This window comes from Balaenoptera physalus, assembly GCF_965194825.1.
Source record: "Balaenoptera physalus genome assembly, chromosome: X".
NCBI classification, from domain to species: Eukaryota; Metazoa; Chordata; class Mammalia; order Artiodactyla; family Balaenopteridae; genus Balaenoptera; species Balaenoptera physalus.
Genome location: NC_138903.1, coordinates 130,360,857 through 130,377,931, shown reverse-complemented (window position 1 = coordinate 130,377,931; position 17,075 = coordinate 130,360,857). Strand labels below are relative to the sequence as shown.

Sequence of the window (17,075 nt, the reverse complement as noted above, 5' to 3'; positions counted from 1 at the left end):
ACTATCGCAAGTACTAAACCTTTTGGTGTATTTCTTTCTGGTCTCTTTTCGACAGATAGTTTTTGTTTGGTTTCCACAGTTGAGATCACAGAACAGACACAATCTTGTCACGGCACCGCAGTTTAAATAATTTCCCCAGTTCATCACCAGCGACAGCACGAAATGGAACCGGGCATGTGTGGCTGGTCAACAACTTGCTCTAATTCGATTTTTGACGATTCTCGCATATATTAGCATAAAATCTCTCAGTGTGTCCCAATTTGACACTTGGAAGCTGTACAGAATGAGTCTCACTTTGGCTGGCCATATTATATTGTACAGTACAGTAGAGTATAATATAATATTATATAATGTTATATTATACTTTTGTTAGTTCAGCCTACAGGTATGTTAACTTTTTAACCAATCCCATCCAACTACTGGATCAAATAAGCTTGAGCCCCTGTAAAGACAGACCTCTTCCATCCTTCACCAATACAACTGGTTTTTATGAAGTAAATGTTATCTACACTAAATTTTACATTAGCAGTTTCACTCCAATATCTTAGCCGATTAAGACTACTTCAAACCCCTTCCCCTTCCCTTTAACCCCCTTCCAAGTTAAAGGCTTGATACCAGTTACACAGTCTGTCAATAATACTCCCAACGGGTTTCTTTCTTTCCCGGGTACGTAATCATCTGTTCAAATGATAAATTCTACAATTGTTGCCAACTGTTGCCAATGGTTGACATCCAGCTCACTGTTCTGTTAATTTCCAGAATCTTCTTTCACATTCTGGAAAACTAAAACATTTGTTCAGCTCCAGTCTTGCTTAGAAGCCTGAAGAGAGTCACATAAATAAAATGCCCAATCTCAGGACCATGGTGGTCTAGGAACACTACAGAAGTGGGCTCCCACAGTTAAGGCAATAAAAGTAATAAACAGCATTTTTCAGAATTTGGACACAAAGATGAACATAATTTTTTAAAAATCAAAAGGTGCAAACTAATCTAGATTAGAACTGTCCTGAAGAAATTCTGAGGCAAAAGCAGTAAAACAAAAGCTAGATTCCCCCAACACTCTCAACATCTCCTGCGTTTAAGCTGATGTTGGGCTCCTCTTCCACGTGCCCCGGACCTATTTATCCCTCCTCGGTCCAGCCCATCAAAATACAGCTGCCCCTTCAGGCTGGCCTGGGCAACGGCAACCCACCACATCCACCACAGGCCCTTCTGGGACAGCCTCAGCAGCTGTTCATTCATTCTTTCCCTTCTGGAGCATCTCGTCTCCATCACATTGTTCCATCAATGGAACATTCCTTGAAATACCATGGCAAACATCTTATGGCCGTGGAATGAAAAGGTAGAGTAGCACTAAGCCACACCATAGTCATCCTAGTTCTAAACTGCTACCTGGTGTTCTGTAATTGAACACTTGGAAAGTTCTAGAGCAGTGGGCCTTAACAAGGGATTCACATCAGATTCACACAGATCAGCATCCTCATCTGTGGTGTTTTAAAAAATGACCGCTGTGCCTGGACCACAAGCCTGAACATTCGGATGCAGTACATCATGGCATCTGTAGTGGCTGCTAAGCACCGCAAGTGGTTCTCATCGGTGCTTCTGGTAAAGAACCACTGTTCTACACCTAACTAACTTCTCCAAACTAGCAAATGGGTACAGTTACAAAACTCCCCTCCCCAGATCATCAAGGACAAAACTTATTTTAATTCACTCTATTCCTACATATACAGGTGTTAGTGTGAAATGAGCTTTGCATAAGCCAAAAATTAAGAGCTGAGAAGCAAATATACCCCCATGTTAATCTGATCCACAGTCAATCTTGCAAGGTAGAAGAGAAACAGTTTAGCATTATCTTTAACAGTTAGGGTCATCTTTATGGTCTTAGATTCTACTTACCATTTCCAAACTTCTTAAATAAAGACGATAATTTGTGATGTAAACTCTTCCCTTAATGGGGCCATTGAAAGGACATATGTAAATAACTTCTTTGTCTATTAAGATAAAAAAAGTACCCTAAAATAATGGAAATATATACCAAGATACACAACAAATGGCACTAATTTAATATAAACTATTTGGCTAAGAATAACTACAATTTGAAAAAAAGGTCACTGAAAAGGCCTAAAGCAAGCACTGGCAATGCTTCTACATTACCATGCTAGGTCGAATGGGGCTGCCACTACCTAGGGACAAGGTGATAACAGCTGGAGAGCAGAAGTGAAAGAGGGTACTGACGCTGCTCCCCTCAGGTGGTTGTCAAGGTAACTCGTGAACTGCAGACTTCAACCAGAGGATGGCAATTCATGTAGGACAGTCTCACGGACTCACCACCAGATCGGCTTCGAGATCTGCCAAACCTCTAATCACACAAAACATCATGATGTTTTTAATAAATGAACGTCAGCAGTAGAAATGTTTAGATAGTCTATTCTTTCTCTTTTAATAGGCCAGAGAAGAGTGGAGCTAGATTCATTTCACATATTAAGTAAGATGAAACAGATGGCCAAGAAATTAGTACATCTTTGGTAGAATCAAACAAAAGGAGAAACTAAATCAGGAGAGTTGAGTTGTTATAATAAAATATATCTTTGTCTTATCTTTCAAGGATGTCCTTGAATGTGTTAATGGCATTTGTTTATTTGTTTATTTATCTATTTATTTATTCATAGTAATTTTGAAATCCCTTTCTCCTCAGGTGCTAAATGAAGAATACCCAGTAAGGCTACTTCATGCTCATTCAGTCAGTTACTACCTCAGTGAAGGTTCTGGCACTGATACAGAGCACCAAAACTTTATATATGAAGACCATCAAAAGTAAGCTATCCTCTTTGTTCTTATCCAGAAATTGGGATGGACACACGCCACCAGTTTCCTTTTCAAGACTAGGATCACGTGTGCAAGTCCGTGGACATGGAATAGTTTCTCATGGTGCATGGCTAACTCATTCACAAAGGTACCACGTCTATGACCTTAATCTGATTAGCACCATGCTTTCGGCCATTTAAGCTAAACAACCCAGATCTTAGTCAATAAAACGAAAGGTTCTCTGAAACAATGGTAACTGTATCATCACCAAATGGGAATCTGAGAGGGGGGCGTTGACTCTAATAAAAAATGTGAATGCCCACAACATGAGCACTTCGCTTAGAAGCTGTCAGGTGCTTCTGGATTCTTAAGCCAGAACGATCTAGTCTTTCCAAAGTAGATACCTTCCTTGTAATATGAATTTATAATTAAGAAAGTAAGTCAACAATCAGAATGTTACATCAACATAACTAACTTCGGCTATCTGGCAAATGAAAGGTATTTTAAACCACTGTGGTCTCCTATATTTCAAAGAAGAGAATACTTGGACTTTAAGCCTCCAAGTTGAGGCATTTTAAAGCATACATCATAGACTGGAAAACCTTAATACCATTTTGTTCTTATCACCTCAAACCATAAGAGCTTATAGCTCCAATAAGAGACTTTCGAGAGATAATCCACATTTTTTTTCCAAAATAATTCTGTCTTTGGTACAGAGAAGAAAAATATCACTATCCTGGAGAGCATGAAGCTCTTGAGAGAACTCTTTGATCAAGAAATGTAACTTCTAAAGAGTCAGTGGGATTGAAGCCACTTGATCCTGCTGGACCTCTCATCAATGTACAAAAATCCTAACTTCACAGGCTCCTTACCAGTGATGCGGGTTTCTCCTGGAAGTCGAGGAAGAGCCTCACCGATATCCCGATTAACTCCATCCCTAGAAGTCTGGAAACAAAATGGTGCCATCAGGAGTAATGACATTACATTTGCACAGGATTTTAAGCAACCAAACAGAAATATCGTTTTCAAAGAAAAAAATTAGAGAAATAGTGACCATTATAAAAAATTGGCACAGAAAATCAAAACGACTAAAAAATACAACTTAGCATTCAACATTCATTAGCTGTGTTAACTTTCAGTCTGTAAATAACATTAGCACGCTTTTCAATGATATTAATTAAACACCCCTTCAAGCACTTTACAGTTAACAGTGTTCAGGAAAGTGATAAAAAGTAAATATTAAGTGTATTCTATAGATACACATATATTGTGGCAGCTTTTTTTTTCATATTAAATATTTAGTCCTATTTTGTTGAGAGAAGAAATGAAAACTTGATTTCAATGGGGCCTTAACTGAGCAACAGTAATTACAGCATCTTCTCACGACACCAGAAAATAACAGTCACTACACACTGGGTTTCCTATTTTATTAAGATCTTTCTTCATGTAGGTGACAAGATAAGAGGACGGGGTGGCCTGTCATTGAACTTTTGAGCCAACAGGGGCCTTGGGAACCATCTACACACAAATTCTTCATGTGACTTTACTACGTCTCTAGGCCTCCTGGCTTTACAGGTATCCCCATGCATGGTCCTCATTCAATCACCGCAGCCGCTCTGCCAGGCAGGCAAAGTATTAGCCACTAAAAGTGAAGGTGAGTTCTGAGAGGCTCATTTGCCATGTGACTTGGATGCCTGGGAAAGGAGTCTTTCAATCTATTCAGCCGCCCCAGCAGATCAGTGGCAGGCACATCACTAACATCTGTTTGGGCAAAAGGTTTTTTCATTGTTGTTTTTCATTCATTTTTTTCTAGTTGTTTTCCAAAGTCACGCTGCAATTATTTCATGTACGAAGCTAGTAATCCTTGCCTCAAAGGAGTTTCGTGAATATTAAGTGAAACAAACTGCACAAGCACACTTCTGAGAATTACCAAGGGCTATGCAAATGTAAAGTATCCTGAAACAAGAGAAATGCGGCTTGTGTATTTAGGTGAGGGATAAGCTGTCAAAGAGGGGGGGCTCTGCTGGATTTTTAATGGTTTTAGTCTTTTTATTCAGGTACAAAATGAAAATTCCTAGCTAATTTTCAATATGTTTTAGTGCTTGTAAGCTAAGCATTTCATAAATCGGAGGGTAAGGCAAACTGTTCCCAGCCAGGAATGCCTTCTTCAATGAGGAGCAAAAACCACACGTTTTATATAAACGATAAGACTGGAAAGAAATTATCATCCTCCTTTAACACTGCCTCAAACTAAAAACAAGTATAACGAGCAAATTTAATATTCATACAGCCTTTAAATACCACAGCTCTGGGTCAGGAGAAGAAAGCGTAATTCAGCCACAACATAAGGGAAACAAATGTCTGATTAACACAGGAAAAAATGGGATTAACAGAAGATGTACTTTCACAGTAGAGTAACGTTACACAAGGACTTACAATTACCTTCTTGAAGTTACTCTTGTGTTTAGAACTGATCCTTGTACCATAACAATACTAAAATACAATAAAGACTTATAATTTGGGGATGAAAAGGTCCTTACAAACATGACACCAAAAGCAGAAAATGTAAGAAAAGACTGATGATGTGGTTACATAAAAATTTAAAACTCTGTATTTCAAAATCCAAACACCATAAATAAAAGGCTAACAGTAAACTAGGAAAAAGTCTTATATGTTATTATATGTATTATAAAGAATAATATATATTATAAAGAGTTGATCATCATAATTTATAAAGAATGCTTATAAATCAACAGAAAAGGATCCCCCAAACACCCCAAAACACAAATAGGCAAAGGACACAGACAGCCACTTCACAAAAGAATTACAAATGGACAAGAAACACACCTTTAAAAAAAAACCAAAAAAAAAAGGTACCCTTGTTAGTACTCAAGAAAATACAAATTAAAAGACACTAGTTGGCTCCCTTCTGATTGCTTGGGTATCTCTCTACACTGCTTGTGGATGTGTAAATGAATCTCTCTGGTGGATAGTCGGTAATCTGTATCAAAAGCCTTAAAGGGCCATGAATAAAGCTTATTTAAAATTCCTTCTTTCCAATAGTTGTTCCAATATCTCCCTCTAATTACACAATTTCTCCTTGACACCTGGAACCATTTTCTGTTAATGTTGTATTTGTTTTGGTCCTATAACTCTTTTATCCTCATAATTAGAAAATAACACCAATATTTAGGAAGGTGTTAACAGCCTGTTCAGCGGGCCCTGGCTTCCAATCTCTCCTTCAGAAAGCTTTCAGGGGCAAGAGATTGCCTAGTATCTTAAATGAAACACTGGAAGTAGTTCACAAGTCAGAGGTTCTCAAAAATGAAGTTATGTGAAAGGATTTACAAACAAAACTCACTGAACACACATAAGGTAATCAGTCTTTTACTGAACAAGGTGGGTTAATAAAACCACATGTATCACAGAATTTACATTATGTGAATAAATAATGAAATTAATAATTCAAGAAACCCAGAATGAGCACCTAATATTCAAATACGAAAGGAGAAATGAGAGAAAGAGGTACAGATAAATCTGAAAACTCAACTTACCCTCTTAATAGACTCATTCTCCAAGGAGTGTGAATTATATTTAGAAGTCGGTGCAGAGGCCATACTGGAAACTCTACCAAGAAAGACAACATTCAATATCAACGGAATTGTATGCAATTTCAAACATATTGCAATTGAGAACAAACAGGAGTACGCTTGACAGGCCCTATTTCCCTCGTAGTCTCCGGTGGGAATGAGACACACGAAGGATCAACCACAACACAGCTCATGGGAAAGAGCTCCGATGAAGGTGCAGGGAACCGTGGAGGAACAGAGAAGGGGGAGCTCAGCAGAAGACACCACACATGTTCCCGGAATTTTTATTCCTAGCCTTCAAACTGTCATGGGAGAAAACTTAATGTTTACTAATTGTGCAACAGGCTTCAAATTTCCACATTTCTTAATTTTTAAAGACAGTTAAGAGGCAGCCAGGCGGAGTGATAAAAAGGGAGACTGCTGAACTCACACTTCTTTCCCCTTTAATAATTCTGTTTTCTCTAAATTAAGGCAAGTTAAAGTGGCATGGATTTGATGGAAATCAAATTAGTAAGATTTGATTTAATCAGCATTTTCTAGGGAAAGTATATACTTCACTTAAATAAGGCATATTCATCACAATTCAGACATAAATGAAACCATCATATTCAGAATACATACAATACCTTGGTAACCCAGGGGTTTATTTAGACTTTTGAAGATGATAGCAACAACAGGAAACTAAGTAGTGCTTTGGTTATTTTATTTATCAAAGTTAATGACACAGAGAGATACATATGAAGTCACTGGTGGTTAAACCATATCCAATTCAGCAAGGTGATTGTGGATATTTATAGGATCTTTTTTGCCAGGCTCATTAAAAGACCAACCACTCACTAACAAAATCTGGCATGGAGAACATTACCACCCCTTGGCACAAAACCTAGTGATCTGATAGCTGTGCACTGCTGCTCAATGTCCTTAAGTAAGGCCTGAGAGGTGACAAAAGATGCAGATGAGGGTACCCATCAGGACAAAGAGGCAGCAAGATGGCCAGGTGAGAACAATCTTACAAGATTAGCACCACCAGGCTTCCTCCACCAGCACTCAGCTCTCCAAGGACAAGGCTGGGGGTCCATTTGGGTCACGGCAATCTCCTGGCACACGATGACACTCATAACTACTCGATGAACGAATGACTGATTATGTGCAAAACACACACTATTGTGAAACATGATGATACTCTGAGCTTGTGTATCAGTTCACCAAATCCCAGAACACCGGAACTAGGAAACTACTGCAGACACTTCAACATGAACACTTAGGGCAAAATAAAATACTTCTTTATAGAAAGGAATACGAAACTTAAAAGACCTGAAACTATTAAGAGGTAGCACGACCTAAAATTAGAAATAACTTTTTAAAAAAGATTAATGAATAACTCTAGAATGAATTAAATGCAGACAAAATAGTTCAGACAATATAGCCTTGAAAAACCTCTCTAATCGTAAATTCAAATCCAGTCAAAATAACCCATTATTCTCTGAGACAGCAGAACGGATGAGATGGACTGGATAGAGCAAGTCAGATGTTTCTGCCCTGAAATTATTCTACTGACTAAACAATATTATATATTTGGGGGATTTTCATCAGGAACGGATATAAAATTACTTTTAGTAATCAGATGCTATAATATTTAAAATGTTTTTATCATATAAGTCAATGTCTTCAAACACATGTTAAATTATTACTGTCAGGTCAACGTAAGACATTTCAAATGCTGGGTTACGTAATCAACTCGGTCTTCACGGTCCTGTTTATAAACCATAAAAGAAAGATGAGTCTTCCTGTTTTCATCAATCCTCATTTAAAAACTTCAATTTAAAATGAACTAAATAGGGACTTCCCTGGTGGTCCAGTGGCTAGGACTCCGTGCTCCCAATACAGGCGGCCTGGGTTCAATCCCTGGTCAGGGAACTAGAGCCCGCATGCCACAACTAAGAGTTCACATGCTGCAATTAAAGATCCCGCACACCGCAACTAAGACCTGGCGCAGCCAAATAAATAAATATTTTAAAAAAATCAATAACATGAACTAAATATAACAGAGGGAAGTCCTCCTTTTCCCCTTATTTTTAACTATCTGATTGAGCTATAACTCACATACTATATAACACACCCCTTTCAAGTGAACAATTGAACAGTTTTAAGTATATGCAGAATTGCACAACCATCACCACAATCGGTTTTAGAACATTTTCATCACTTCCCCCGAAAAACCCCATACCCATTAGTAGTCACTTATCACTCCCCATTCCCCCAGCCTCTATCACATATTTGCTTTCTATCTCTATAGATTTGACCATTCTGGACATTTCATATAAACAGAATCAAATAATATGCAGTCTTTATGTCTAAAGCCCTCATTTTTAGAGTTACCCTAGAAAACGCTACTATTAAAAGCTGGATTGAGTACAAAGCTGAGAAATCCAAGGGTCTGGGTAACATGGGTTAGTTCCATGATGAGGTTTGCTTTCAAATGTCATCAGTGAGCCTCTCTTTGTTGAAAGGTTGCAACAGACCCTTGAAATGTACAGGAGCTGGAGCAGCCTGACACTGAACAGCACAGGTACTGAGCCGACTCCATTCAAATCCCGACTGTGCAATTCACTATTTGACCTTGGGTAGATTATTTCACTTCTCTGGGCTTCAGTTGCTATTATCTCTATCTTACTACAGGATAGTTGGGCAAAATTAAGTAATACACATGAAGGGCTTAGAACAGTACATGATATATTTGCTAACAAATTATTAGCGTCCTTTTCAACAATGAAAGGATAATAACTGAATGCTGACGCCACAACCAATTCTTCTACAAATTAGGTCTGACCCTAGAAATACTAGGAAGAAAGTTAACTACCACAGGGATAGTGCGTGGCCAGTGGTGATCTAGCTATAAAGCTTCTCTTGAAAAAGTACATGGAGGGACTTCCTTGGTGGCACAGTGGTTAAGAATCCGCCTGCCAATGCAAGGGGACAGGGGTTCGATCCCTGGTCCGGGAAGATCCCACATACTGCAGAGCAACTAAGCCCGTGCGCCACAGCTACTGAAGTCTGTGCTTCAAGAGCCCACGAGCCACAACTACTGAGCCCGTGTGCCACAACTACTGAAGCCCACACACCTAGAGCCCGTGCTCTGCAACAAGAGAAGCCACCACAATGAGAAATCTGCACACCACAATAGAGTAGCCCCCGCTCGCCACAACTAGAGAAAGCCCGCGCGCAGCAACAAAGACCCAACGCAGCCAAAAATAAATAAATAAATAAATAAATTTATATTAAAAAAAAAAGTACATGGAAATACTGTCTCATTTGGACCCTGGGAAGCAGTGCAGAGCTGTGGAAAATGTACTAGACGGGTGAGTGCAGGCCCTGAGCTGTCTCTAATATCCATATCTTCATCTATAAAATATCTCTGTTGGTCTAAATGGGGTTCAATAATAATTAGAAGCTATAGTAAAGTTTACAAAAGTCAGCTACCCTTTTGGTTATAGTGTATTTTGCCCCAAACCCCTAAAGATCAAGCTTCAATCCTTTTAATTTTAAAAAACATTGAATTTGGGCTACCTTGGCTTTAAAGTGAAAATTGAAACTTAATTCCCTATATATATGCTAATTTCAGGAATCTAACCAAAGGTAGACTTCTACCTTTTTTGATCCTGAAAAAAACTTTTGTGATGATTTAAGCCCAGTCTTCTCCTATTACAGAGAAGATGACAGGAAAGCCTAGAGAGGGTAGGACAAGACCCCAGCGTGAGTCAGTGGCAGGACCAGCTCTAGCTGATGTCTCCTAACACGGCAGTATCCTTTCCACCCAGGGAAAAGTGCGTCCAAGTGATCTCTATTTTTCAAGAAACCAGGTTGGATGAGACTGGTCCCAGTCTCAGTAGAGAAGGAGTTTTAGAGTAAGAAACATAGTTAGGAAAACTCATCTAGGCAAGCAATCTCTGAGACCCCCCCGCAACCCCTTCAAATAAAGCTACATAAAGGTGGCATTATTTAAAAAATCAAATTTTAAAGTCACAACATGGCCTCAATTGTGTCTCTCTTTAAATTCAAGCCAACTAACCTCAATGGTCTCACGGTATCTCCCTCTCTGTCCCTCCCTCTGTGTCCCTTCACCTCTCTTCCCCCTCTCCCTCTGTCTTCTGTCTCCCTCCTCTCTTTCTCTCTCTGCCCCTCTCTCTCCCTCTGTCTCCTTTCCCTACCACTTACCACCTTTCAGATAACCTGTTGCTACTGTCCACCCCACACACCAGAATACAAGCTCCCACCAGAATACAAGCCCCTACCAGAATACAAGCTCCCACCAGAATACAAGCTCCCACCAGAATACAAGCTCCCACCAGAATACAAGCCCCTACCAGAATACGAGCCCCCAGCAGATGAGGATTCTGGTCTGTTTTACTTAATGCTGCAAGTTACAGCACCTGGTACAGTGCCTGGCACCCAGTAGGTACTTAATAGGTATTCATTAAATGAATGAATGAACTGGGCTTTAATAAAGGCTCGGCCAAAAAACTTAACTGTTGTTTGCCCGGTATTTCACTTAAGCCAGAAATTTATGCAAGCTTAAAAAAAGGGTAAAACCAATCCTTGGCTAATCAAGGTGCTCAAGGCACCATGGCTCTGCGCAGCAGGATGGCATTAACTTCTGGCGCCTTGAAGCACCATAAGGAACTTGCACCAAAAAGAACCTACCATCCTGCACTACAGACTTTACAATGGAATAGATATTTCAAATTAAGGTACAAAGACCTCTTCCCCCAAGCCCTTCTTCCAGACTAAGAAACTGATCCCCTCTCCACTGCATATGAAAAATACGATTTCACAAAACACCTGCGGCAGACGTAACTATAAACGCTCTCAAATAAATAAGGACCATTTTTACCCTTACTGGAAACATCTAAAAGCAGTAGAATTAGAAAATAAATTTGACCTCCACCTCATTGGGCCTTTGCAAGCAAAATCTAAACTCCAAGGGGAGCTCAGTTGCCATGGTCACCGATTTGCAATCGATGGCCCTTGATTAGGGGTTTTCCCGCACTTTCCGTGTACAGTGACAAAAGGCACACAGGCCTTCCTCTTTGGATTTTACGCGCTGTGCTTTCTTACTCTGTGTTGCTGTTTAAATGAAGTTTACAGGTGATCTCTCTCTGGAGGCTCCCTTGAGAGCTGTGGGAACCTACCCAGTCTGCAAACCAACTTCAAAAGGCTGCCAGCGAGCAAGAAGTCCTGCACAAGCAGCCTCTGAGTCCAGAATTCCAAGTCTTTCGAAGGGAGCTTTCTTTAGTTGGAAGTCTGTTTTGAAAAAAATGCCAAATACTCAGGGCAGAGCTGCTCAGTACTCCCAGACCCAATGCTCCCCTTGTTATAAAACAAAGTTGTGCAAAGCCCCTTTGGCTAGCCTGCAGTGAAAGTCAGGGATATTATCAAACCAACCACAATTTTAAAAATCATCAATATAATGCCTGAGCTCCAGGATAAAGGAGAAATATAATAAAAGGACAGTGATTTATAATAACGTATTTTTCAATACAAATTACACTAAAAACAAAAACACCCCCGTTTCCAATTTGGCCTCTAGGGGGAGTTTCGCCCCCAGTGAGAACCACTCGCAAAGAGAGTTCTGTTCTGCACCTGAATGCCCAGAAACACAGGATTTACAAGACTAACTTGTGCTGACTTTTGCATTAAAGTTGCTCTGACTGTAGGCCACCTCGGAGGCAAGAAATGAAAAAGATGTGTTAAGATGCGCTCAACCAAACCACCCCGCACCAAAGAGAAATGTTCACGCCCCAGCCATTTAGAGACCAGGAACAATCAATTCAACCTCTATACTTGCTCATCCCACATGAAGACAAACAATGAACTGCAAAAGTAGGAGTTTATTTCATCTTTATACATTTTGCTTTGAACAAGGGTTGCAAACTTTTTCTGTGAAGGGCCAGAGAGTAACTATTTTAGGCCTTGTGGCAGCTACAGGCAATACGGAAATACAGGGGTGTGGCTGTATTCCAGCACGACTTTATTTACAAAAACGGGCTGCCACCCTCTGCCTTAAACTACCAAAAAAAAGTTATTTCCAAGTGAAATTTCTTCAGCCAAAGTAAATAATAATGTCCTTTTTTAAAATCTTTTATATTGTTTTATTAGTACTTCTACCAGCAGTCTGTGTGCACTTTTTTTTTTAACATCTTTATTGGAGTATAATTGCTTTACATTGTTGTTAGTTTCTGCTGTATAACAAAGTGAATCAGCTATACGTATACATATATCCCCATATCTCTTCCCTCTTGCATCTCCCTCCCTCCCACCCTCCCTATCTGACCCCTCTAGGTGGTCACAAAGCACCAAGCTGGTCTCCCTGTGCAATGCGGCTGCTTCCCACTAGCTATCTATTTTACATTTGGTAGTTTATATATGTCCATGCCACTCTCTCACTTCGTCCCAGCTGACCCTTCCCCCTCCCCGTGTCCTCAAGTCCATTCTCTACGTCTGCGTCTTTATTCCTTTCCTGCCCCTAGGTTCTTCAGAACCATTTTTTTTTTTTAGATTCCACATATATGTGTTAGCATACGGTACTTGTTTTTCTCTTTCTGACTTACTTCACTCTGTATGACAGACTTTTAAACTAATATGTAAGCCATTAACCCCACCATTCGTAGCTTATACCTTGTAAAAACGCACTATGACCAGCTGCAAAATTGTGTGACACAGCTGAAAAGAGGAAGGGAATCTGTATTCGGACCAGTTTGGCTTTCAAATCCCAATTTTGTCACTTGGTTAATAATAGTCATTCGACCTTGGACAGACTGCAGTTTTGTCTGTGAAATGGGCATGATACTACCTACTTCATGGGGCGGTGATAAGTAACGTGTAAAATGCTGGCACGGCAGAGGGCAAAACAGAGGCACTCAAATACCAGGTCCCTTCCTCTTACAAGAGATGCTTTGAAGTCATTCCTCAAAGTGGCGCTGACACACTAGGCCGGATTTTCCATAAAATATACAATATCTAACACTGCCTAACCATTCTGCACACATTTTCTAAGATAATCCACCTAATCTTGGCAAAGCTCTGGACAGCCTTAAAGCAGGTTACTCTCAAAGCATGCCTACTTCCATTAAAAAAAAAAAAAAAAAAAGACAACACTCAACTCCTAGCCCAGGGAAACTTTCCATGGGATCCCTAACATGGAGATCTTGCCTCTTTGCCTTCTATTCTGACTCAAGGATATAGAAATACACTAGAGGTCTCAGAGTAGATCTAACTGTAGTTATTCCAAAAGAGTAGCCCCTGTCAATGTAAGTGGCTTATTGTCCAAAAAGATACCTCCAACACATGTGTTAGAGCCTCTTGATTTAACTCAGCCAAATCAAATCTCAGGGCTCAAGGGACATTGTTTTGATGACTCTTCTTTGGAAATTATAAAATGTTAAACAGTATTTCATTTAGAAACTCACTCTTTGTATCATTTTGATATTTACTATTCATTTTAAAGATCACAATACACTTACTTCCACTTCTTTAAATGTTGCCAAGACCTTTTGGCTAAAAACACTATAATTCAGATTCAGTGAAGAATGCATTTTGAATCACTTTTTCCAGTGGTTAGTGATGGATTTGAGCTGATCCATTCAGCCTAGTCCTTGGTCTCCTCATGACAAATGGCACATCTTCAAGACAGCTGATTGGCTCCAGCGGCATGCGCTGTGGCCATGGAACAGGGTAACTTTAGAAATGCTTCATAACTTAAAATTGGTATGCTAAAGCAACTATTAGAAAAGCCAGCTACCATCAGGTTAACTTTTTTTAATGTAAAAAGGCTACCTAGTAATTTTATATACACTTAAACAGATCATTAAATTCACCAATGGATTTTGTAACCGCCAAATACCTGCCGGTAAACAAAGTTTTAAAATAGGAACAAGATCAAGTTCCCCATCCACCTGCCAATTCCCAAACTCATGAACCCAGCTGATCTGCTCCATGACAGAACTATTTTGCCCCAGGGAGAAACTATTCCCCAAAAGTGTATTTTCAATTTACAAGTGAAAAGTACCTTCTTACACAGAAGTGAAAACGGTAATTGTTGAAGGTAAGAGTAAACACATAAGAGCCACAGCTATAATAGTGACGAAGGTGCTGGTTCAGAACACTGAACTTCCCACAGACCTTCCCAGACTGGGCATTATTAACAATGAAACCTCCAACTGGAATTAGCGCTGGAGGGGAAGGATTGGAAAGAAACTGAACAGCAGATGCGCAGTTTCTAGAAAAACAAAGAGAGGAGAGAAGGTTGGAGATGACAACCTGCCATTCAGCCCAATTCCTCCAGACACATTCACTGGGAGGAGAAGCAGGAGCTGTGTTGGCACTCGGTCCTTAGGTAACTGCTTCAAGACACAGGAGGCTTCTGCCCATGTACACACGTGCACACACAACGCACATGCTTCATTTCTCTGTATGTTGCAGAAATTTCTAACATTTCACTTCTCATGCTGTACTGCACTTACCTCTCCATTGACATTTTACGTCTCTCTGTTGGATTAGAGCTTCCTAAGGCCAAGGGCTGGTTCCCACTGCGATGCCGTGCGGAGCGGCCCGGGCCCTCAGTTGATGAGTCAGTGAATACACTTCCACCCTCAGAAACCTGCGTGATCTTGGAGACAGTCCTTGGGCATTAAAGGTGCTCCAGCCTCCCTCCCTACAGCTGATCTTTGCGTTGATAACTCCCTTGCATACCTGTATCATTTTCTACATATGGATATATCCCCAAATAATACGTTGAGTGTGCGTGGTTTTGAACTTTTATACGTAGGTGGAATGGTTACACGTTCTGCGGGCCCTTGCTCTTCTCACACGACACTGTTGTGAGAGCCACGGATGTGGATGTGAGGCGCCGGGCTCTGCTCCTCTTCCCTGCTGCAGAGCGGTCCACCGTTCCACACGCTGCTTTCCACTCTCTTCTCAGCGGTCACGTGAACTGGCTCCAGGCTCCGCTATTACGTTCCGAACAGCTTCTGGCACACGTGTCAGAACTGCGATGGCATCTGTGTGCCAGGTTTTCCAACACCTTTGTCTGACCTTGCAGGAAACATTTTTTTTTTAATTTCAAAATATATGGAGAAGATGGATAATGGATGAAAATGGAGGCAAATCAACCATTTGAGAGGAAATGAAATCTCAGGGTTGTCAACACTCTAATTCAAGCAGCAAAGGGGAAAAGGGCAAAATAATGGATGGGAGTCTGAGTTTCTTGGGCCTGCTGAAACAAAGTACCACAAACTGGATGGCTTACAACAGAAATTCCTTCCCTCACAGTTCTAGAGCCTACAAGTTTGCAATCAGGACGTTGGCAGGGCCATGCTCCTGTGAAGGCTCTCGGGGAGGAAACTTCCTTGCCTCCCCCTAGCTTCTGCTGGTTACTGGCATTCCTTGGCTTGCAGCTGCATCACTCCAAACCTCTGCCTCTGTTGTCACATGGTGTTGTCCCTGTGTGTCTCTGTGTCTTCACGTGGTGCTCTCCTTTCTTATAAGGACACCAGCCATAGTGGATTAAGGATCCACCCTACTCCAGTATGACCTCAACTAGTTATATCTGCAGTGACCCCATTTCCAAATAAGGTGACATTCTGAGTTACGGGGGGCTAAGCCTACCAACATATCTTCTATGGGGACACAAACCAAAGCAGAGCAAGCAAGAGGTTAGCTTCAGAAATTAACAATCTACAAAATGGTCAACATACGGTTACCAGAACAATTTAGCTTGTCAATCCATATATAAACGTTCACTGAACACCTATTAAGTTAACCAGCACTGAAATATTAATATAGCTTCCTAGAAGAAATAATGAAATGACACCAGGCTAATCATTTCTGAGATACTCCTTACTCGGCATATACAATTATTTAATCCTGTTTCCAAAGAGGTCTAATATCAGTCAACAAATGCATACTAGGCAACTACTCTGGAGCATGGTGAGAAATTCTAAAAAAAATTGAGATAGGTCTTCAAGGAGCTAGCAACGGAGTTGGGGAGCTGAATAAATATAAGACAAGTTAAACGGCAATAAAGACAACGAACAGGTGTAAGTTAAATAGACAATTAAAGCAAATTGGCTTCCATTTACTGATTTTCTGCTACGTGCTAGGCATTGTTCTAAGCACAGATGAACTCCTTCAATACTGCCAACAACCTCATAAGGCAACTACTAATACTCCTTCATATGAAAACACACAACCCTGAGAATAGGAAGGTTAAACATGTCCGCTAAGAACTTTCGAAACTGGAATTCAAACCCAGGCAGTCTGGTTCTCTTACCCACTATACCCACTAACAGATGTCTGTTGCTCTGAATTCTCTAATTGATGATCAAATTAAAAAATGAAAACGTTATGCCTCCTGCTTACACAGCTGAATAAAAAAATTTTTTTTGGAATTCCATCTCTATGTAATAAAATCTGGTCACAAAAAAGAACACTAGACTTCATTTTAAATATGATTAACCAAATAGTGACTTTCCCCTCCAAATCCATGTCTGTGAGGCCCTGAGCCAGTATATTCCTTCTTGTTTGACTGCAGTAGTACTTTGTATTGTGGAAGAGTCTTGTCAAACTGTATTAAAAAGAAGGACAAAATTTAATGAGGGTTAAAAATGTCTATCAGAGCAC

At 40.2% G+C, this 17,075-nt stretch overlaps 1 protein-coding gene across 3 annotated transcripts in view; it reads right to left on the bottom strand.

Annotated features, from left to right (window-relative positions):
• MTM1 (myotubularin 1) overlaps nt 1–17,075 on the bottom strand; it is a 98,372-nt gene that overhangs the window by 69,179 nt on the left and 12,118 nt on the right. For 2 of the 3 annotated variants that reach the window (XM_082445774.1, XM_082445775.1), the window contains exons 2-4: nt 6,363–6,435; nt 3,681–3,753; nt 1,900–1,994 (exon numbers count right to left, since the gene is read on the bottom strand). In XM_082445774.1, the coding sequence (XP_082301900.1) occupies nt 1,900–1,994; nt 3,681–3,753; nt 6,363–6,425 (231 nt within the window). In that variant the 5' untranslated portion in view covers nt 6,426–6,435. The remainder of the gene's footprint in view (nt 1–1,899; nt 1,995–3,680; nt 3,754–6,362; nt 6,436–17,075) is intronic. The other variant, XM_082445776.1, reaches the window with a different exon arrangement.